The sequence below is a fragment of the Pan troglodytes genome, chromosome 19 (assembly GCF_028858775.2).
Source record: "Pan troglodytes isolate AG18354 chromosome 19, NHGRI_mPanTro3-v2.0_pri, whole genome shotgun sequence".
NCBI lineage: Eukaryota > Metazoa > Chordata > Mammalia > Primates > Hominidae > Pan > Pan troglodytes.
Window position 1 is genome coordinate 28,127,729 of NC_072417.2, and position 22,380 is coordinate 28,150,108.

At 50.1% G+C, this 22,380-nt stretch overlaps 1 protein-coding gene across 1 annotated transcript; it reads right to left on the reverse strand.

The window, feature by feature from the left end:
- Nucleotides 1-263: 263 nt before the first annotated feature.
- GSDMA (gasdermin A) lies at nt 264-15,032 on the reverse strand. Its single transcript, XM_001171222.5, has 12 exons — nt 14,951-15,032; nt 12,185-12,403; nt 11,649-11,826; nt 7,489-7,654; nt 6,518-6,614; nt 5,962-6,009; nt 5,528-5,554; nt 4,301-4,321; nt 3,704-3,858; nt 3,117-3,231; nt 2,128-2,201; nt 264-1,296 (listed from the first exon to the last, which is right to left on the reverse strand). The coding sequence occupies exons 2-12, from the start codon at nt 12,396-12,398 to the stop codon at nt 1,054-1,056; spliced, it is 1,338 nt and encodes a 445-aa protein (XP_001171222.2). The 5' UTR covers nt 12,399-12,403; nt 14,951-15,032; the 3' UTR covers nt 264-1,053.
- Nucleotides 15,033-22,380: the final 7,348 nt, after the last annotated feature.

A 22,380-nucleotide genomic window follows, 5' to 3' on the forward strand; every position in this document is an offset into this window, starting at 1 on the left:
TATTTTTGTTTCGGGCTTCTACTATGTATCTCTCGGTCTTTCCCTCAACCCAGAGCTAGGGGACTCCCAAATGCTCTTCTTTGAAGACAAACTACTTTGATATCTTCTTACTTAAGACTCTAGATTCCATTAAACAAATCTAATTGAACAGAAAAAAAAATCTGGATTCCACATTCTATACCCTCTGAGCATTTTCCAGTTTGCCTGAGGACAGTACAGCATCATATTCATGTACATATGATTTATATGCAGTATGATAACAATTTCTTTTTCTGGCACAAATTAAGAATTTCTGTATGATAAATTCTTTAAAGAAAAACACCAAAAGACATATCATTCCTAAGATTGACATAATATTTTCCATTAATTCCAGTAAAGCTTGTTTTTTGGGGAAGTATAAGTAGGAGGGATTAGGATAGGAAATTAATTAATCTTTTTTTTTTCTCAGTTTTGCTGAAACGGCTCATAGTTTTAAAAGTCTGAGTGCTTCTACTCCTAGAATATTTAAGCATAGGCCGGGCACGGTGGCTCACGCCTGTAATCCCAGCACTTTGGGAGGCCGAGGCGGGCAGATCACTTGAGGCCAGGAGTTCGAGACCAACCTGGGCAACATGGTGAAACCCCGTCTCTACTAAAAATACAAAAATTAGCTGGGTGTCGTGGCGCATGCCTGTAATTCCAGCTGCTCGAGAGGCTGAGGCAGGAGAATTGCTTGAACCTGGGAGGCGGAGGTTGCAGTGAGCCAAGATCAAGCCACTGCACTCCAGCCTGGGTGACAGAGTGAGCCTCCATCTCAAAAAAAAAAAAAAAAAAAAAAAAAAAAAGAAAAGTAAAGAAAATTTAAGCATCAGCAGATGGGCTTAGTGGGTTGCGGAGCTGGAGGGGTAGGGGGTGATATATGGTTGGGCAGGTGGAAGTTGGTTATCATGGGTGACCAGCTGAGATTTCAGACGTCTTCAGCTGATGGCTCTGAAATGCCCTTAGGTGGTAAGGACACAGCACCACGAGGTTGGGAAGGCATTAAGGAGTCATGAAGCAGACGTAAAAGGCAAATTAGGAGGCCTTGGTCAGCTGCTGAAGGAGAGAGAGGCCCGCATAAAGAGCACAGAGGCGAGGGAGGGTGTCTGGGTCCCACATATATTGGGGGCCCGATCTCTGCACTTCCAGGCCACTCAGCCCGACTAGAGCCTCCGTGAGGGTCAGCTCCTCGTCCCCAAGGGAGGAGAGCAGCTCAGGTTGCAGGGGGAAAACACCCTCTTTATCCAGCAGGAAGTTCTGTTCCATCGTGCTCTCCACCTGGAGGGAATCAAAACAGCATGAAAAGAAAGAACTGGAAACCTCTCTCCTCTCCTAATTCACAAAAATCACAAGAAGGTTACATTCCCCTTATTAGAATTCCTTACTTTACCTTACATTACAACCCCATCTGGGTCTTTGAACAGCCCTATACAGTGGGCAGCACATTGATTTTTAGCCCCATTTTACAGAGGAATAAATTGAGACAGACTCAGACACATTAAAAAATTTGCTCACAGGCCAGGCGAGGTGGCTCACACCTGTAATCCCAGCACTTTGGGAGGCTGAGGTGGGCAGATCACCTGAGGTCGGGAGTTTGAGACCAGCCTGGCCAACATGGTGAAACCCTGTCTCTACTAAAAATACAAAATTAGCAGGGTGTGGTGGTGGGCGCCTGTAATCCCAGCTACTCGGGAGGCTGAGGCAGGAGAATCGCTTGAACCTGGGAGGCGGAGGTTGTGGTGAGCCAAGATCGCACCATTGCACTCCAGCCTGGGCAAAAAGAGTGAAACTCTATCTCAAAAAAAAAAAAAAAAAAAAAAAAAAAAAAAATTTGCTTACAATATTTGGCTAGGAATAAGCAAGGCCACAGTTTCTGTCTCTTCTCCCAAGATCAGGCTAATAAACCCAGATTATTACCCAGAAATTCAGTCTTCTACCTCTTGTGAAATAACAAAAAATGAGAAATAGAGAGAGAAAGGAGGAGTGGGCATAAGCCCCTGGGATAAGACAGGGATCCTCCAGAATGGCTCCATCCTTAGGCGAAATCTGCATCTCCACTGGCTGCAGCTACTCCCAGACTCTCCCCAGCATCTGCTGTTTTTCCCTCACCAGCTTTAGCTGCACGGGTAGGATCTTTTTCTCCATGGATTTCACCAGCAGCTTCTGTTGGGCTTCACTTAGCTCTGGAGAAAAAAAGCAGAGAAAGATGTGTGTTGCTGGTGCAGAGGGGACTACAGCCTCCAAATAGCGCACTTCCAGAATTTCAGCCTTCATTCATTGGATGTAATTACAACGCAGGTGTTAAGGGAGCCATAGCTGAGGGGTCCACTTTGGTCTTGGAGTCGGAGGGCAGGCTTCCTAAGGGGACAAACGTTTTGGCTTACACCTGAAGGACCACAGAGTTTTTCTAAGTGGAAAACTAGAAAATGTGGAGGGAAGAAGAGCTTTTAGGGGCAAGATAAGAAAATGTTACTCCCTGAAGTTAAAGCTAACAGGTATCAGGATAGAAGTGATGAGCTTAGCTATATGCAGAAATTTTAAATATGTTGCTGATAAAACTAGGGTTATTCAACCTCTATTAGCAAGACTAGGCTGTCTTCTCAGACTACCCAATGTGACCAAGCAAATCCTTAGGAATGAAACCAATTTTTTTTTTTTTTTTTTTTGATGGAGTCTCGCTCTGTTGCCCAGGCTGGAGTGCAATGGAGTGATCTCGGCTCACTGCACCCTCCCCCTCCTGGGTTCAAGCGATTCTCCTGCCTTAGCCTTCCGAGTAGCTGGGATTACAGGCACCTGCCACCACGCCCGGCTAATTTTTCTATTTTTGGAAGAGGCGGGGTTTCACCATGTTGGCCAGGCTGGTCTCGAACTCTTGATCACAGGTGATCCATCCACCTTGGCCTCCCAAAGTGCTGGGATTACAGGCATGAGCCACTGCAGCCAGCCATGAAACCAATTTATAAAAATGTAGATATAAACTACTTAACTGTGGTATAATTGGGCATTCATTCATTTATTCATCCATTTGGGAATTGATTCAAGCGATTCATTCCTATTACTGAAAAGGTCTATAAATGAAGACCTTATTCCCCACTTACCTGTTAGGGCTCCAACGAAATAGAGGATGGCGCCCATGGCCTCCTTTGATAGCAGGACATCTTTTGGGAGTGCCTCCAGAGTCACTTCATGTCCCTTGTCTAGAGCCCCTTCAAGCTGTGGGGGAAGGTGGGCGACTATTGAAGATAACATAGGAAAGGGCCCAACCCAGGGCCCAGCACATAATAACCCCTTGACATGCGGAAACTCTCTCCATTTCCTGATTTCTTTTTCGAGGCCTCATGTCCTGAAGAGTACTGGACTCCTGGGTTCCTTGTTTCCTGAGTTTTGGACTCTGGAAAGAGAAGGTTCCAGCCCCTCCAGCAGAAGGCCCTTCTGGCCATCAGAGGGAGCATGTGCCTTGGGGGAACCCACTGTTTGCCCTTTTCCAGGGGACAAAGGGAGGAGCAGTGGCCTGGCAGCCTTGGGGCACGTGGCCAGCCTTGGGGAAGGTATCTAAGGTGGACTCCCCTGGCCACCCACCTCCTGCCCCCGTCAGATCTCCCTACCTGCTGCAATACCCGCCCCCACCAAATCTTCACCAAAACATGCCTTCTCCCACCCTTCCCCACTTCCACTAGGTCCTCACTGCGAGCTCAAGGTCTTGTAGCTCCTTTTTCTTCCCTAGAAGTTTGCTGAGGGAGCTGAGCAGGGAGCTTTGCCCTACTCGGCTCAGCTTCTCCACTTGTTGGGTCTCTCTCTGAACTTCTTCTTTTAGTGTCCTGAAGCCTTCGTGTACGTCCCCTATGGGGACAATAATGGGACACACAGCCCTCCATCGGGCACCTTCCTCTCTAGTCAGCATTCCCCCTTCAGGGCTCCTACACTCAGCCCCCTTTAGGTACCCATGCTCTACCCCCCAGTTTGAGCCTGGCCCCATTTTTCTTTACCAAGGAACGCGGTGACAGAACTATCCACCAACCCTAACCTGAGGGTTGGGGCGAGAAGGTGGGCCAGGATGCATGTATCATCTAACCCAACAGTTAATCTTCCTGAGATCCCAGGCCTTATCCCATATCAGTACACACTTGACTTTTCTTTGAGACTCCAGCAAAAAGTGGAGAAAGAAGGTCTGTTTTCCCTTCCCATGAGTTAGCTGACGAAGAATGACTTCGCCTTCTCCCCTCTCTACCCCTAATGCTACCTCCATGCCAAAGTCTTGGGAGAAACTCACAAAGTTCCTTACCAACATCAGATGCCTGGATAACTGAGAAAAAAAGGAAAAAAAAAAAAAGATAAGAATGCAATCCTTCAGAATGGCAGCCATACCCAGGGGATGAGACACTAAGAGAGATGAGGAAATACATCCTGCCTGTCTCCTGGGAGAGCCCAGCTACCTTGTTCCTGGCATTACTGTGACTCAGTGGCTCTGGCCCCAGTTGCTGGGCGGCCGAGTTGCAGATGTGTGTGTAGCAGGTTATAGCTACTAAGACTCTTAATTTTTTTTTTTTCTAGGCCAGGCTCAGTGGCTCACACCTGTGATCCCAGCACTTTGGGAGGCCAAGGTGGGAGGATCACCTGAGGTCAGGAATTTGAGACCAGCCTGGCCAACATGGTGAAACCCCATCTATACTAAAAATTCGCCGAGTGTGGTGGCCCGCGCCTGTTATCCTAGCTACTCAGGAGGCTGAGGCACAAGAATTGCTTGAATCCGGGAGGCAGAGTTTGCAGTGAGTGGAGATCTCACCATTGCACTCCAGTCTGGGCAACAGAATGAGACTCTGTCTCAAGAAAAAAAAAAAAAAAGGCCGGGCGCCGTGGCTCACGCCTGTAATCCCAATACTTTGGGAGGCTGAGGTGGGTGGATCACCTGAGGTCAGGAGTTCAAGACCTGCCTGACCAACATGGTGAAACCCCATCTCTACTAAAAATACAAAAAATTAGCAGGGCATGGTGGCGGGTGCCCGTAATCCCAGCTACTCCGGAGGCTGAGGCAGGAGAATCACTTGAACCGGGGAGGTGGAGGTTGCAGTGGACTGAGATTGCGCCACTACACTCCAGCCTGGGCAACAAGAGTGAAACTCCATCTAAAAAAAAAATTTTTTTTTTAAATAGAGACATTGTCTCACTATGTTGCCCAGGCTGGTCTTGAACTCCTGAGCTCAAGGGATCCTCCTGCCTCAGCCTCCCAAAGTGCTGGGATTATAGGCGTGAATCACTGTGCCTGGCTGCTACTAAGGCTGTTGAGGACAAAGGTCTCAGGCATCAGACCACCTGGGCATCTTGTCCAAAGACTCCCCCTTTCCACTGCTTTTTCCCAAGCTATTGGAATTTCTGCCATGTTTTGGGGACAATTATTTGCTGAGATTCGCTCTGCTATTTCCCTGTCAGTCCTGTCAGAAGGAAAGAAAAAGACTGGAGTTTTAAAATTTGGAGTCAAGAAAGTTTCAGTGGAATGAAAGGAAACACTTACGGATGACCTTCTCCTCTCCTGACTTTTCTGAAGACAGAAAAAATGCACATCTGTCAGCACAAAACCCATTTTTGCCTTTTCATCTAAAACAGTCTTCAAGGCAGTTTCATCAGTGATCATTATAAAAACACAGGGAGATTATGCTAGCTCATCCACCCCCATGATTCGGGAACACACTCTGTCTCCAAGTCTTACTTCTGCTTCTGACTGTGCCTTCCGGTCTCTGTCAGTTTCTATATCTCTCTGGGACAGTATTTATATGCCTCTATCTGTCTTTCCTAAAGTTGAGGCTAGGTATTCTTAGGGACTTGGGAAACAAAAGCAGAGGCTCCTTGGGGGATTATAGTATAAGCTAGGAGAGGGTGGAGGATTTTGGCAGATAATGTCAGGGGTAGGGCGGAAGATGTGGGAAGCCTGTAAGCAATTTCACTTACCTCCAGGAGGGAAGGTTTGCATGTTATCATTGCAGATATGTGGAATATCTGTGAAGGGCAAGGGAGGGAGGGTGGGAGGACACTTAGCAGCTGCCCCCCATTCCCTTCTTCAGTCTCAAGCCAAAGGGCTCTGCTAAGGGCTAGGACCTTGCACCCCAAATGCTTCATTTAATTCCCAGCTTCAACCTCCATTGCTGGAAGCAATCTTTTCTTCCTTGATAAATTCTCTACTATGAGAACACTACTTTCTATCATCCATTCCAGTTTCTGTCTGTTTCCTCCTTTGGCCACAGACTTCTTGAGAGCAGAGGCAGTGCATGTTCATATTTGTACCCCCTCCCCCAATGACCACAGTGCCCAGCACCCAGAAGATGCTCAGAATCCAGGAGCCTCTTCACCCTTCTCTCCAGAGCAGGCTCCATGGCTGCAGTCGGATCACAGTACAACACACCCCCCTACTCATTCTCTGACATTTCCGCAAGAGGGGACCAGGGTGCCTCAGTACTGGTGCAGGTAATTCTCATCTTGTGGGGAGAACATGCGGGTCTCTGCTCACCCCACTCATCTTTGCCTTTGACCATCAGCTGTCTCACTTGAAAGGCCAGGACGCAGCCCTTGGGGATGGTTACAGCCTCCTTGTGATTTATGGATCCCTAGAATTAGACAATGAGAATTTGTGAATCTCTGGACATCTTAAGTATGAGACATTGGGAGCGCAAGTTGGGGGAGGTGCAGGGTCAGGGCTGAGAGCCTTCAGGGAGATAAGAAGCTGGAAGCCTTCAGTGGTGTCCCTGGTCTGGACTCTGAGGAAGGACTTCAAAGTCCTTGTGCTCATTTCTGCTGATTTTCCCTCTAGTGACCTGGTTCAGGTCAGTAGAGTCTAGTCAGGTCAGTTCTAGTTCCTGGTTCAGATGCATGAAGGGAACTGGGCAGACCTGCTCCATCTCCTGCCTGTACATCACCCTAGAGCTTCCATCCAAGCCCTGGCTCCTTCTTCCTCTTCACCATCTGTCCCATGCTTACCTCTTTCAGGACGCCTTCCATGACTAACCCCTACTCCTGGCTCCAAATCCCAAATCATCCCTTGAATATTTAGATGCAATAGACAGAGGTATGGAGACCATTCCTTATTTCCATTGGCTTTTCCAAGCTTGTGTTCTCTGGGCTTTAGCCTCTGTGTCTCCTCTATGAACCTGATGACTTTCTGAGAGTAAAGATGTCTCCTCTTTGGAATGGGAGCAGCACGAGGGAAAACCCAGGAATGTGACTTTCCCCTTCCCCAGTAGTTCCCTGTGGCATCTGGCGCAGGGATCTGCCCTCACTGGGTGCCACTGACCAGGGAGGGGGCATGTGTCTGGGATTTGGATCTTTAAGAGCCGGGGGAAGGAGTGGCCCTTTTCAGCATCCTCGGTGGGCGCTGATCAGGCAAAGCTAATGAAGCCTCCAAGGAGGGGCTGAATGTAAATGTGTATGTGTGAGTGTGAGTGTGAGTGTGAGAGTGTGTGTGTGTGTGTGTTTGAATCAAACCTGTAGCCCCAATGGGGCGAAGAAGGGGAGGGAGAAGCAGGCCTCTGCCTTGCCGGCTCGCTCCAGTGTGACCTCCTGCACCGTCTCCACCACCTCCATCACCACATACAGGTTCTCCCCTTGATCTTGCATCTCCTTCAGGAATGGGTGGTCTGCTGCCAGCTTCCTGTTGCAGGAGAAACATAAGGGAACTGTTCAGAGCTCCTTCCTGCCTGTACCACACCCTCCTCTTTCCTTCTGTCATTCCCAGGAACTAGACATTGTGGTGGCAGGGAAGGAGTGAGGACTCTGGACTAGGGCTGAGGTTGAAACCCAGATCTCATGCTTACTGGCAGGGCAGCTTCTCTGAGTCTTAATTGCCTCATCTATGAAATGAGTATAATGATGCTGACCTCCTGGGTTGCTCAGAGATAAACTCGGTAATTGTCTGGGCCAGCACCTGGCCGGGAACAGGGCCTCTTGGGTGCTTCTTACCCCCTTTTCCTCCAGTTCGGGGGTAGATGCTCCCCCCCTCTTTCCTCCCCATTCATCTCTCTGGGATCCTTTCTCTCCACATCTTATGCTCTGTCTTGCTGTTAACACCAGTTCCTCCTCTCCACTTGCTTCTTCTGTCTGCTTCCATATATAAACGTGTCCCTAATCCTAACAAATTTGTTTGCTTTGATCATGCCACTCCCTCAAATTACTACCCTATTTTTTTCCTTCATTTCATTGGCAAATATATCAAAAAAATTCTTTTTTTTTTTGAGACGGAGTCTCACTCACTCTGTCACCCAGGCTGGAGTGCAGTGGCACGATCTTGGCTCACTACAACCTCTGCCTCCCGGGTTCAAGCGATTCTTCTCCCTCAGCCTCCTGAATAGCTGGGATTACAGATGTGAGCCACCATGCCCGGTCTACCTAAATTCTTTATAATTTGCCTTGTATTTCCACTACTCAGCTGAAATTACAATGATCTCTTACCACCTATCAGTCTCAATGACCTCGCCTAACTCTGTGCAATACTCGATCCTGCTGTGGAAACCCTCCGTGCAACGCTGGCTTCTCTTGGCTTCCAGTCACACTGTACCACCCTGGCTCAACTCCAGTACTTCTAGTTTCTAAATCTTATCCATTCTGTCTGCACCTCATTTTCCAGTTTCTTTGGTTCTCTAAAATTTTATGTTCTGTAAGATTCTGTTCTCAGTCCTGTTTTCTCAACTCCCTCTAAAAGCTCCCCACACCCAACTCACTCCTACAGTTTTTTCTTTTTTTTTTTTTTTAAGGTCCCACTCTGTTGCCCAGGCTGAAGTGCAGTGGCTCGATCATAACTCACTGCAGACTTGAGCTCTTGGGCTTAAGTGATCCCCTTGCCTCAACCTCCTGAGTAGCTGGGACTCTAGGCGCACCACCATGCCCGGCTAATATTGCATTTTTTGTGGAGATGGGGGTTTCACTCTCTTGCCCAGGCTGGTTTGAACTCCTGGGCTCAAGCAATCCTGCCTTGGCTTCCCAAAGTGCTGGGCTTACGGGAGTGAGACTCCTCCCCTGGCTCCTACAGTTTTAATCTTTATAGTGCTGATTACCTTGTGTGTATCTTCACTTTGACCTCTTTCCTGAGCTCCAGGCCCTTATTTCCAATCACCTGTTCAACATGCTCAGCTGATGTCTCAGCAGAACCAGAAACTCAAAACATCCAAAAGGAACTCACAATCTCCAAATCTACCTCTAACCTGTGTCTTCCTGTTTGTCACCTGTAATGGTACCTTTAATGTCCTATAATGTCACAACCTGAGTAAAATCTCACAGTCACCTTTGACAAACCCTTTCCCTCATCCTGCAATCAGCTACCAAGCCCAGGCCATTCTATCACCGTTGGCAATGGGCATTGCATCCATTCCTCCCTCTTCACTCCTCTTGCCCTTCCCCAGCTCGGGTCCTCAGTTTTCATTGCTCATGGGATAGAAGAACAGTGTCTTGGCTGGGGGTGGTGGCTCACGCCTGTCATCCCAGCACTTTGGGAGGCCGAGGTAGGCGGATCACCTGAGGTCAGGAGTTCGAGACCAGCCTGGCCAACATGGTAAAACCCCATCTCTTCCAAAAATACGAAAATTAGCTGGATGTGGTGGCGTGCGCCTGCAATCCCAGCTACTCAGGAGGCTGAGGCAGGAGGACTGCTTGAACCTGGGAAGTGGAGGTTGCAGTGACCTGGTATCGTGTCACTGCACTCCAGCCTGTGCAACAGAGAGAGACTCCGTCTCAAAAAAAAAAAAAAAAAAGACCGGGCGCAGTGGCTCACGCCTGTAATCCCAGCACTTTTGGGGGCTGAGGCAGGTGGATCACCTCAGGTCAGGAGTATAAGACCAGCCTGACTAACATGGTGAAACCCCATCTCTACTAATAATACAAAAATTAGCCGGGTGTGGTGGCTCACGAGCCACCTTACCTCCTTCTTTCAACCACTACTTAACTGGGATTACTTCCCTGTAATCCCAGAACTTTGGGAGGCCGAGGCAGACAGATTACAAAGTCAGGAGTTCGAGATCAGCCTAGCCAATATGGTGAAACTCCGTCTCTACTAAAAATATAAAAAATTAGCTGGGTGTGGTGACAGACACCTGTAGTCCCAGCTACTTGAGAGGCTGAGGCTGGATAATTGCTTGAACCCGGGAGGCGGAGTTTGCAGTGAGCTGAGATCGTGCCACTGCACTCCAGCCTGGGCGACAGAGCGAGACTCCATCTCAAAATAAATAAATAAATAAAATAAATAAATAAAAAATTATCCGGGCGTAGTGGCGGGCACCTGTAAACCCAGCTACTCATGAGGCTGAGGCAGGAGAATTGCTTGAACCTGGGAGGTGGAGGTTGCGGTGAGCCGAGGTTGCACCACTGCACTCCAGCCTGGGCAACAAGAGCGAAAAACTGTTTCAAACAAAAAAAAGAAGAAAAGTGTCTTGCCTTGTCTGACTGCTTCAAACCCCTGTTCCTCTTCCCCTATCTGACACACTTCCTCCATCTGGCTGGATTAGTCATGGGACACATCAGAACATTTTCAGGATCTTCCTGGTGCCTACAATTCAGTCTCCTGGAGCTGCCACTTGCCTCTTCCATGGTTTGGGTTCACCTGCATTTCCTGCTGGTTCTACTCGCACCTCTTCCGCCCCTGCTATGCTGGCTGTTCCTGGCCCTTGGTGGTTTTGAGATTGCTCACCTGTGTGCCTTCATAATACCCTTCTCCCAGCCCTGCATGCCCAATTTCTGCTCATCTTTCAAGGCCCAAAACAGAGGCTGCCATGTCTGTGAGATCTTCCCTTATTTCCCCAGCCAGAAGTCCCTTTGACCTGCCACAAGACTCAGTCAAACCATCCCTACAGCACTTAGCACTTCTTGGCTTTGATTATAATTACTGTTGCACAGGTTTTTAAAATTTTCACCTTCCTAAACTGCAAGGTTCTTGGACAAAGATGTTCTAGGCGCACCCCAGCCCGTAGTAGAGTGCTTTACTATACACATGCTTGCTGGATGACTACCCCGGCCTTTCCTTCTGGCCTTCACAGTCCTTACCTCCTTCTTTCAACCACTACTTAACTACTTAAAAGTCAGTTCCCGTGTCAAGCCAAACATCCGTGGTGCCCAGCATCAATGTGGCACCTGCCACACCCTTTGTGCTGTGGGGCAGCATTCCCGAGGGCATGCTTAGTGTGTATTGGGGTCAGGCAGGAGGCTTCATTTATGGGAGCAGAACACAGTGCTCAGGTCTCAGCTGGGGGCAGTTAAGACACATCCCTCCTTTTTCTAGTGTATTGCATAGTCTTAGAGTTAGAAGGAGCCTTAGAGATGATCATTCAATCCTGTCATTTTGCAGAAAAGAAAACTGAGGTCCCAAGAGAAGTGACTTTTCCAAGATCACACAGCAAGCTAGTGTGGACATCGTCTTCCCTGTGCATGCGTGACAGTGGGGAGGTGGTCCTGGAGACGGTGGCAGCAGCGGGAGGTGTGACTAGGAAATGGCCTGGATGCAGCCATGGGCCAGAAGGGTTGCCTCCAAGAGCTCCCCTGTCATGACCACATTGGCAAAGGTCAGTGCAAGGGTCCTACCTTTCAACTCAAGGCCCCAAGCACCATTTCCATGCACTGCCCCACCCACATCCCGGGAGACCCTCGGTCCCGCCCACTCTCACCTCTCCTGCAAGGTCTCCAGGGCCTTGGGAGCCACACTGAGTGTCTGGACCTCCAGAGTGCTGTTCTGCGAGAGCCCTGCCGTTCCCTTCACCTTCACCGTCTTTGGTACATCCACATCTCCCTCCACTCGGGTGTCCAGCATATTCTTAAAGCCAAAATTCCCAGTGTCTGTTGGGTCTGCAGGAGGGAAAAGACAAAAGGGGTTGGGCTGGCTGGGTGCAGTAACTCATGCCTGTAATCCCAGCATTTTGGGAGGCCAAGGTGGAAGGATTGCTTGAGCCCAGGAGTTTGAAACCAGCCTGGGCAACAAAGCAAGAACCCATCTCTACAAAAACAAACAAGTAAATAAATAAAAGAGGCTGAGCTGAGAGGTATCCCCCCGACCACCAGCCTCCTCAGCTCCTGATGATGACTTTGGGCTAGATGACATCTAATCACCTCTGGCCAGAGGGAGCTTTGAGGTCCTCCTTGCAGGCCAGGTGCCCAGTCCCTGTCCCTCAGTATCCCTCAGTTCCCAGCCCCACTTGAGGCTGACCTGAAGGTGAGCTGCCGGGCTCAAGGACATCCAGCAGTGTGTAGTCGGTGCGGACGTACCGGGCCCCCCAGAAGAGTGTGCTCTTCCTCTTCCTCAGCACCAGGCAGAAGGGATGGAAGCGCTTGAAGTCGATGAGGCTGTCAAGTGGTGTCAGGTCCCCTCGAGGGTTTAGCTGTCTGGCCAGGGCCCGGGTGACATTTTCAAAAATGGTCATTGTCTCTGTGGAGGTGGGGAGACAGGAGAGTGTCAAGGTGGCTGCCAAGGCTGCCAAGGAGCCCGGGATATAGGCTGGGCCCCTGCAGAGAGAGTTTACCCGGCTCTGGGGCAGGGAGAGCTCTTAGAGATGCCTGGATTGTCTCATGTCACAGCTGGAAAGAATCAAGGGAGTCTGCATTTTATGATGAGGAACCTAGGGCTGGAGAGTTGAAAGAGTTGCCCCAAAGTCCCATAGATGGCCAGCAAAGCCACACCTCCCTTTTCTTTGTCAAGGGCATTTTTCTCACTCCACGCTCATTTTCTTCACTGCCACAGAGCCCAGCTGGAGCACTTCTTTTCTTTCTTTTCTTTTCTCTTTCTTTCTTTCTTTCTTTCTTTCTTTCTTTCCTTCCTTCCTTCTTTCTTTCTTTCCTCTTTCTTTCTTCCCCCCCTCCCTTCCTTCCTTCCTTCCCTTCCTTCCTTCCCTCCACCTCGCCTTTCCTTGCTTTGCTTTCTTCTCTTTTCTTCCGAGACAGGGTCTTACTCTGTTGCCCAGGTTGGAGTGCAGTGGCGTGATCACAGCTCACTGCAGCCTTGACCGCCAAGGCTTGATTGATCCTCCCACTTCAGCCTCCTGAGTAGCTGGGACTGCAGTCATGCACTTGGCTAATTTTTAAATTTTTTTTTGTAGAGACAGAGTCTCACTATGTTTCCCAGGCTGGTCTCAAACTCCTGGCTCAAGTGATCCTCCCACCTCAGCCTCCCGAAGTGCTGGGATTACAGGTGTGAGCCACTGCGCCTGGTCTAGAGCATTTATTTAGCAATGGAAGTAAAGCTTTCTCTCACACCAGAGACTAGCAATAGCCAGAGTCGGAGGACACCAGGGGAGGGAAGGAGATGCTGCTGGCAACAAGAGCCTGGGTGGCCAAGCTGTTCACCTGCCCCAGTTGCCCTTTCCATGTGTGGGTTACACTTCCCTGCACCCTGTCCTTCCCTCATGCGTGCCACAGGTATGAGTAGACCCACTCCCCTCTCACAGCCCCTGGGGGATGCCTGGATCCAGACTTTTTTTTTTTCTTTTTGAGATGGAGTCTTACTCTGTTGCCCAGGGTGGAGTGCAGTGGTGCCATCTCAGCTCCCTGCAGTCTCCACCTCTCATATTCAAGCGATTCTCCTGCCTCAGCCTCCCGAGTAGCTGGGACTGCAGGTGTGTGCCACCACGCCTGGCTAATTTTTGTATTTTTAATGGAGACAGGGTTTCACCATGTTGGTCAGGCTGGTCTCGAACTCCTGACCTCAGATGATCCGCCCTCCTTGACCTCCCAAAGCACTATGATTACAGGTGTGAGCCTCTGCGCCCAGCCAGGATCCAGGCATTTTGATGCTCTTCACCTTTGCCCCCTCTGCTTACAATACCCGCTTCCGGATCTGAAGACTCCCTAGTCCTCCGCTAACGCTCAATTCAGGTCACCTCCTGGAACCTCTTCCCTCAGTCCTCCAGGCAGCTGGTGACTGTATCTGTGTTTCCAAAGAGCTCTTCTGATGCACCTTCCTGTTGTTATGATCTGTTCACCTGACCCTATCAGCTCCTCGTCTGTGACTTCCCAGAGGGCAGGAAATGGGTCTTAGTCACCTCTGCAGCAGCAAGTACCACACCTGGCACAGAGTTCGAGCTTGGCAAATGTGTGTGGAAAGAACCAATGAATGTGGCCCTGAGAGATGTGCGCTAGGGTGAGAGGGCCCTGGAGAATGTGGGGCCCATGGGAACCTGAGAGGCAACATTTTTTTTTTCTTTTTGAGACGGAGTTTCATTCTTGTTGCCCAGGCTGGAGTGCAATGGCATGATCTCGGCTCACTGCAACCTCCATCTCCTGGGTTCAAGTGATTCTCCTGCCTTAGTCTCCCAGGTAGCTGGGATTACAGGCGCCTGCCACCATGCCCAGCTAATTTTTGTGTTTTTAGTAGAGACGGTGTTTCACCATGTTGGCCAGGCTGGTCTTGAACTCCTGACCTCAGGTGATCCGCCCATCTCACCCTCCCAAAGTGCTGGGATTACAGGTGTGAGCCACCGCACCTGACCTGAGGGTCAACATCTTAAGTCTCTGTCTTTGAAGTTTGAGTCCAGGTGCTCTGGCTGGGTGGCCGATCGGCACACCCCAGTTATCCCTGTGGGTGGAAGAGGCCACACGAGCTGGCGTGGAAGCATCCCACATCCACCACAGGCACTTCACAGCAGCAGAGGGGGCAGGAAGCACGGCACAGATGCGTGGGGCTGTTCTGCCAGCTTCAAGGTGCTTTTTTTTTTTTTTTTTACCCTCATTCCTGGGAGGGCCAGGATGGGGCAGGACAACCTCCTGGTGCCACCTGGGTGCACCTGGGAAGGGCTTGGGCAACAGCAGCCTCCTCTTCACCGGAGAGATGTCCACAGGCCTGCCTCTCCCTTCCCTCCCCAAGGCCTATCGGGATACTTATCCCACTGGACTCTAGGGGAGTTCCATTCCCTTCTTGGTCCACCCATCTTCCTGTGTCCTCAGAGCACCCCTGCCTTCCCTGCTGTCATCAAGTTCTTACCTGGGAGCGGGGCTGGGTCCTATCCAGCAGCTGGGTCTGGGGTGAGGGCCTAGGGCTCACTGGGTCTGTAGGTTGAGAGGATGACCATCCCTTGCCAGGACAGGCTGCTTTATGCAGGGACAGAGGCTTCCGGGGACCCCGCCTGCCCTAGTGACCCCACCCCCCTCCCACTCCACTTCCTGGAGAACAGCATCAACCTGTTCCACGTGTGCCCTGGCCTCCTGAGGGCTGAGGGGGTGGATAGGGAGCTGCCAGGCAGGTGCCAGCATGGGTGGGGGTAGCCAAGGCTGATAGAGAGGTGGCAGCTGGAGGTTGGCTTGTGGATTGAGAGGAAGGCAGGTGCCTTTGGGAGGGGTGCAGAGGGAGGCAGTGGGAGTGTGTGTGTGTGTGTGTGTGTGTGTGTGTGTGTGTGTGTGACCAGGGATGGCATCTCTGTTCTGTCATCATCACTGTCATTGGGGAGCATCTCGGATTCATGGTGGGGGTCTGCGGGTGTCCTGGGATAGGGATTCCTGTATGTCCACACATTCCAGTAGAGAGCAGAGCATCTGCAGTGCCGCCCTCCATCCTGGGCTTGTCAGCCTGTGTGTATTGCTGCCTTACTCCATTTGTTTTAGCTACATAGACATAACTCTGATACCGCTAGAAGCAGATGTCTGAGTAGGCAGAGATGGAGTTAGACCAAATGGGTTTGTGTTGTTTAGTGTTCAGCGTCTCTGCTTCTCACAGAATATTGTATACACACATCAGCATATCCGTAGGCAGGGGCACAGCGATATTCATGGAAAAGCCCAGGAGGCTTGTCGTGGGCTTTCAGATGTTGCATCAGAGGTCACTCAGGTCCTCCTCTTAGCTTAAATCTCTGCCTAGAAGGAATTTTAAAGGAATTTCAAATGTTGCCTACATGGTCACATTGCTAGAGGACAGAATAAGGGACTTACAAGCAAGGCCCTTACAGTGTTGGGCCATGTGGCCATGCATATGTGCAGGTATAACCTGACACAGCAGAGCCTTCCTGCTCCCACCTTGAGGCTCTTCTTAGTACCACTCATGGAAAAAGAAACGCAACCCTGAATGCTGTGAAGAGTAAATTCCATCTTTTTTTTTTTTTTTGAGAAGGAGTCTCGCTCTGTCCTGCAGGCTGGAGTGCAGCGGTGCAATCTCAGCTCACTGCAACTTCCACCTCCCGGGTTCAAACAGTTCTCTGCCTCAGCCTCCCGAGTAGCTGGGATTACAGGCATGCACCACCATGCCTGGCTAGTTTTGTATTTTTATTAGAGACGGGGTTTCGCCATGTTGGCCAGGAGGGTCTTGATCTCCTGACCTCATGATCCGCCCGCCTCGGCCTCCCAAAGTGCTGGGATTACAGGATGAGCCACCGCGCCCGGCCAATTCCATCTTTACTGAAGGTTTCCTTGAGGGGCTGATGGTGAATGAGACTAGACCATTCCACACTTAGGAAAACTCCCTAAAATAGTCATCACTCCACTTGCGTCCCCAAAGTCTCATTCAATATGACAGATGCTCCCAAATATCTCTTCTCTATGTCTTGAAACAGAACAAAGCCAAGCCTTGCCTCTGCCTCTCTGGTCCCTGCTCACTCTCTTTTTCTTTACATGCTTTCCCATCCACCCTACACCTTTTTGAGACAGGGCCTCGCTCTGTCACCCAGGCTGGAGTGCGGTGGCTTGATCACGGCTCACTGCAGCCACCCAACACTTCATCCTCCTTCCACAGCTCCAGCCATTCCAGCAATCAAATGTCCCTTCTCCTTAGGAGAGGCAGAGGCGGGGGCTTGAGTGTGTGGGAAGGTTGTCGTTAGGCTGGGTGCGGTGGTTCACGGCTGTAATTCCAGCACTTTGGGAGGCAGAAGTGGGTGGATCACCTGAGGTCAGGAGTTCGAGACCAGCCTGGTCAACATGAGGGAAACACCATCTCTACCAAAACTGCAAAAATTAGCTGGGCGTGGTGGCAGGTGCCTGTAATCCCAGCTACTTGGGAGGCTGAGGCAGGAGAATCACTTGAACCCGGGAGGTGGAGGTTGCAGTGAGCTGAGATCGTGCCACTGCATGCCAGGCTGGGCGACAGAGCAAGACTCCGATTCAAAAAAAAAAAAAAAAAAAAGAAAAAGAAAAAAAAGGTTGTCGTTAGTCATCTGGTCCCTATCACAAGCACATATTTACATAGAAACCTGTTGTCTGTGTTATAGTCTTTTCATCTCTGTCTGTTTTCCTGGATTTCCACCTCTTCCTCCTTGTATCTCTCAGCCACTACACTGACGTGATGCCTGCATTTCAGCATATCGTCCTGAGGCTGTGCAGTCTCCTTATGCCTTAATCAGCTCCGGGGAAGGTAGTCCCACTCCCACCCTCTCACCAGCCTAGCATTGCCTCGGTCAGACTTTTGGGAGTTTCTTCCCAGTGACTACCCTTCTCCCACTGGCTGCAGGCCAAGGTTCTTAGTCTAGTGGATTCTGCAAAGATCTGGAGAACAGTGGCATCTAAAAGCCACACGTGGCTCTGCTCTCCCCGAGGACCCGCAAAGCCCATCTAGTCAGCTTTCTCTCCTCTGACCGGGAAGTCTTGCTTCTCTCATTTCTCCCGCCTTCAGTCTGATCTCAGAGCACTCTGCCGGGCCTGTCCTCACACTCCTGGTGTCGTCCCGACCCTGCCTGCACCACATTGTCCCATTCCCCCAGACTGCCTACTGGTATTCCAAGCAGGGGGCTTGGTGAGTTCAAGGCAGGGAGGAGATATATGGGCTTGTGGGGTCAGCCAGGTTGAAGTTCTTGTGCTTTTGGAATGAAAATATCCACATTTAGGCTTGTCTTGGTGGTGCTCCTTCCTCCCATCCAGGGTGCCCTGCCTCTTTTTCTTTCTTTCTTTCTTTTTTTTTTTTTTTTGAGATGGAGCCTCACTCTGTCTCCCAGGCTGGAGGGCAGTGGTGTAATCTCGGCTCACTGCAACCTCCGCCTCCTGGGTTCAAGCAATTCTCCTACCTCAGCCTCCCGAGTAGCTGGGATTACAAGCACATGCCACCGCTCCCAACTAATTTTTGTATTTTTAGTAAAGACGGGGTTTCAACCCTGTTGGCCAGGCTGGTCTCGAACTCCTGACCTCAGGTGATCCACCCACCTCGGCCTCTGAAGGTGCTGGGATTACAAGCGTGAGCTACCGTGCCCAGCTGCGTCTTTTTCTTTTCTTTCCTTTCTTTCTTTCTGTTTTTTTTTTTTTTTTTGAGACAGGTTCTCACTCTGTTGCCCAGGCTGGAGTGCAGTGGTGCAGTCATGGCTCACTGCAGCCTTGACTTCCTGGGCTAAAGGGATTCTCTCATCTCAGCGCCCGCTCCCTGCTCCCAGTACCTGGAACTATAGGCATGTGTCACCACACCTGGCTTTTTTTTTTTTTTTTTTTTTGAGATGGAGTCTTGCTCTTATCGCCCAGGCTGGGGTGCAATGGCACAATATTGGCTCACTGCAACCTCCGCCTCCCGGGTTCAAGCGATTCTCCTACCTCAGCCTCCAAAATAGCTGGGATTACAGGCACGCACCACCACGCTTGGCTAATTTTTTGTATTTTTAGTAAAGACGGGGTTTCACCATGTTAGCCAGGATGGTCTCGATCTCCTGACCTCGTGATCCGCCCGCCTCGGCCTCCCAAAGTGCTAGGATTACAGGCTTGAGCCACTGCGCCTGGCCATGCCTGGCTCACTTTTTAATTTTTTGTAGAGAAGGGAGTCTCCCTATGTTGCTCAGGCTGATCTTGAACTCCTAGGCTCAAGCAGTCCTCCTGCCTCGGTCTCCCAAAGTGCTGGGGTCACAGGCGTGAGCCACTGCGCCCGGCCTGGGGCAGAATTTAAATTGTACTGGCGGATATTTAAGTTAGACTGCCTTGTAAGGACGCTTCAGGTCAATTAAAAGAGACAATAAGGAAGCAGGAGGTCATGGGGTGAGTGCTGCTCAGGCAGGCGGTAAACTTTGCTCTCTACCTCCCTCTGGTGGTCAATTAAGGTAGTGATGGACAATGATCACCTCTGATTTAGAGACCAAGCTTGTGACTATGTAGGGTTGTTAGGAGACAGGGATCAGGAGAGGGAATTGATTTAGGAGAGGAAGCCCCAGGCACCTGCCCCGTGGGACCATTTCTGTCTCTCTGACCCATAGAGTGCACTGCAGACAGACACAGTCATTGGGACAGGGCATTATTTCCTTACTCATTTTCCCTTTTGTTATTGTTTTTGTTGTTGTTTTTTGAGACCGAGCCTCACACTGTTGCTGGCTGGAGTGCAGTGGCACAATCTCGGTTCACTGCAACCTCCACCTCCCAGGTTCAAGTGATTCTCCTGCCTCAGCCTCCCGAGTACCTGGGACTACAGGTGCGCACCACCACACCGGGCTATTTTTTGTGTTTTTAGTAGAGACAAAGTTTCACCACATTGGCCAGGCTGGTCTCGAACTCCTGGCCTCAAGTGATGCGCCCACCTTGGCCTCCCAAATTGCTGGGATTACAAGTGTGATCCACTGTGCCTGGCCTCCTTTTTATTATTGTTGATTTCCCCCTCAGCAAGGGGTCAGAGGAAACAGAGAAAAGTAGATTATGGGCATTCATGGAAGTCACAAACTCTGGCCAGAATGGGAAGAAGCTGGCACTCTGGGAGTTGGGAGGGCAAGGAGAGTGTTGTAGGATTTGGAGCCTACTTGAAGGGTGCAGGATAACTGGAGCATTTGCAAGAAGTGATCCCTCACATGAACATATTCCCAGACCTGCCCTGAACAAAAGGAGGTGGAATGGTAATGGTTAGGGATGAAGACAGGCTGGGCTGGGGCATGACTGCCTGGTGGAGGCGCAGGAAGAATGCTTCCTAGGGATGCTGTGTTTTATCTCTCATATGGGAGGTTGGATGTTTGGGGGTGCAGATCATAGATTGTGAGCTAGACTTCCATAAATTCTCCTTTCTGAACAGAGTAAAGCTCCCATACTCTTTCCTTATTCTCTAAAAAGCTTTAACGTTTCTTCCCAAATTCCCAAATCAGCTTTGGAGTCCAAGACCTCCCCAGACTCTGGCTGAACAGACATCAGTGTTCAGCTCTAAGTGTGTCAAACTCAGCATCCAGCTTCAAGGTGTCAGCCCTCACTGCCCCCACCCCTCCACTGCCAATCCCCCTACCCATCAGCCCTGTCTGGGCAAGGAGGCCACTGCCAGCCTCCAGCCCAAACCCAGAGAACTCTCTTCTGTCAGGTGATCCTCCCAGCAACCCACCTCTTCCTGAGCCCCTGCTGATGCACGGGAGCACGTGTTGGAGCTTCTCTGTATTTTTTTTTTCTTTTTCTTTCTTTTTTTTTTTTTGAGATTGAGTTTCGGTCTTGTTGTTCAGGCTGGAGTGCCAATCTTGGCTCACTGCAAACTCCGCCCCCCGGGTTCAAGCGATTCTCCTGCCTCAGCCTCCCGAGTAGCTGGGATTGCAGATGCGCGACACCACACCCGAATAATTGTTGCATTTTCAGTATAGATGGGGTTTCACCATGTTGGCCAGGCTGGTCTCGAACTCCTGACCTCAGGTGATCCACCCACCTCGGCCTTCCAAAGTGCTGGGATTATAGGCATGAGCCACCGCGCCCGGCCACTATTCTGTATTTTCACCAGCTCCCCTAGGCTTGTCCTCAAGCCCCACCCTGCCTTCCCTAGCCATGGACGGGCAGGGCTGGGGATCCCTGATGAATAAAATATCTGGAGAGCCAAGTGTTGTTGGCCAGCACCCGAAAGATGGAGAGGCTGGCTTACAGGACACAGAGCAGTGTCAAGGCATTTGGCTCCCAGGTGTAAGGAGGATCTGTCTCCTTGGTCTCCTTATATGTCAAGGCCACAGAGTCCCATCAGGGCCTGACCACTTTCAGCTCCTCACCTCAGAACCCCCAGAGCAGCTCAAAGTAAAGACAGAAGGGCTCCATCTCTCCCTGAAAGAAATTCTAGTCCAGGATGGTTTCCATCTGCACAGTGGAGAAAAAGCATCACAGGATGCTTTGCATTTAGGGAGCCACCAACTTCAGAAGTGGTCTGTAGTAAAATTGTATTTTATTATCTATCTATCTATCTATCTGTCTATTTTTGAGACAGAGTCTTCCTCTATCGCCCAGGCTGGAGTGCAGTGGCACGATCTCGGCTCACTGCAGCCTCTGCCTCCCAGATTCAAGCAAGTCTCCTGACTCAGCCCCACAAGTAGCTGTATGTACAGGAACATACCACCATGCCCAGCTAATTTTTGTATTTTTAGTAGAGATGGGGTTTCACCAGGTTGGCCAGATGGGTCTCGAACTCCTGACCTCAGGTGATCTGTCTGCCTTGGCCTCCCTAAGTGCTGGGATTACAGGTGTGAGCCACCATGCCTGGCCTGCAGTAAAATTTTAAATTTTAATTTTCAGTAAAAATTTAAATTTCAGCCCCTATCGCTGTTCTGCAGTGAGCAGATATCTGCAAACCTACCCCCAAAGGCCAAGGGAATTGAAAGGCCAAAGAAGGAGGCTGACAGGCCAGGCGTGGTGGCTCACGCCTGTAATTCCAGCACTTTGGGAGGCCGAGGCGGGCGGATTATCTGAGGTCAGGAGTTTGAGACCAGCCTGGCCAACATAGTGAACTCCCATCTCTACTAAAAATACAAAAATTAGCTGGGCGTGGTGGCAGACGCCTGTAATCCCAGCTATTTGGGAGGCTGAGGTAGGAGAATCGCTTGAACCCAGGAGGCGGAGTTGCAGTGAGCCGAGATCACGCCATTGTACTCCAGCCTGGGGGACAACAGCGAGACTTCATCTCAGAAAAAGAAAGAAGAAAGAAAGAAAGAAAGGAAAGAAAGGAAAGAAAGGAAAGAAAGGACAGAAAAGAAAGAAAGAAAGAAAGAAAGAAAGAAAGAAAGAAAGAAAGAAAGAAAGAAAGAGGCTGACAAATCCAGCTTCTTAGAAAGAAACATTTAATAGGGACTTACGAACAAAAGTGGTTCCCCACACCTGCTGTCCAGAAAATATCTTTTCTATAACAAGCTTTTAGAGTGAAACAGGTGCAGCCAGTCATGGCTCAGACTGTCTTGCAAAAGTCATGGCCACTGGGGAGGTTAGATACACATCTATATGAGGGATTATCTGTGTTACAGGCATTGTTGCTTTATGAGGGGTTGGTATGGTTTCGCTGTGTCCCCCACCCAAAATCTTATCTTGAATTATAATCACCATAATCCCCATGTGTTGGGGGTGGGACCGGGTGGAGGTAATTGGGTGATGGGGGTGGTTACCCCTATGCTGTTTTCATGATCATGAGTGAGTCTCATGAGATCTGATGGTTTTATAAGTGTCTGGCATTTCCCCTGCTTGCATTCACTCTGTCCTGCTGCTCTGTGAAGGTGTCTTCTTCTCTTTTCCTTTCCGCCATAATTTTAAGTTTCC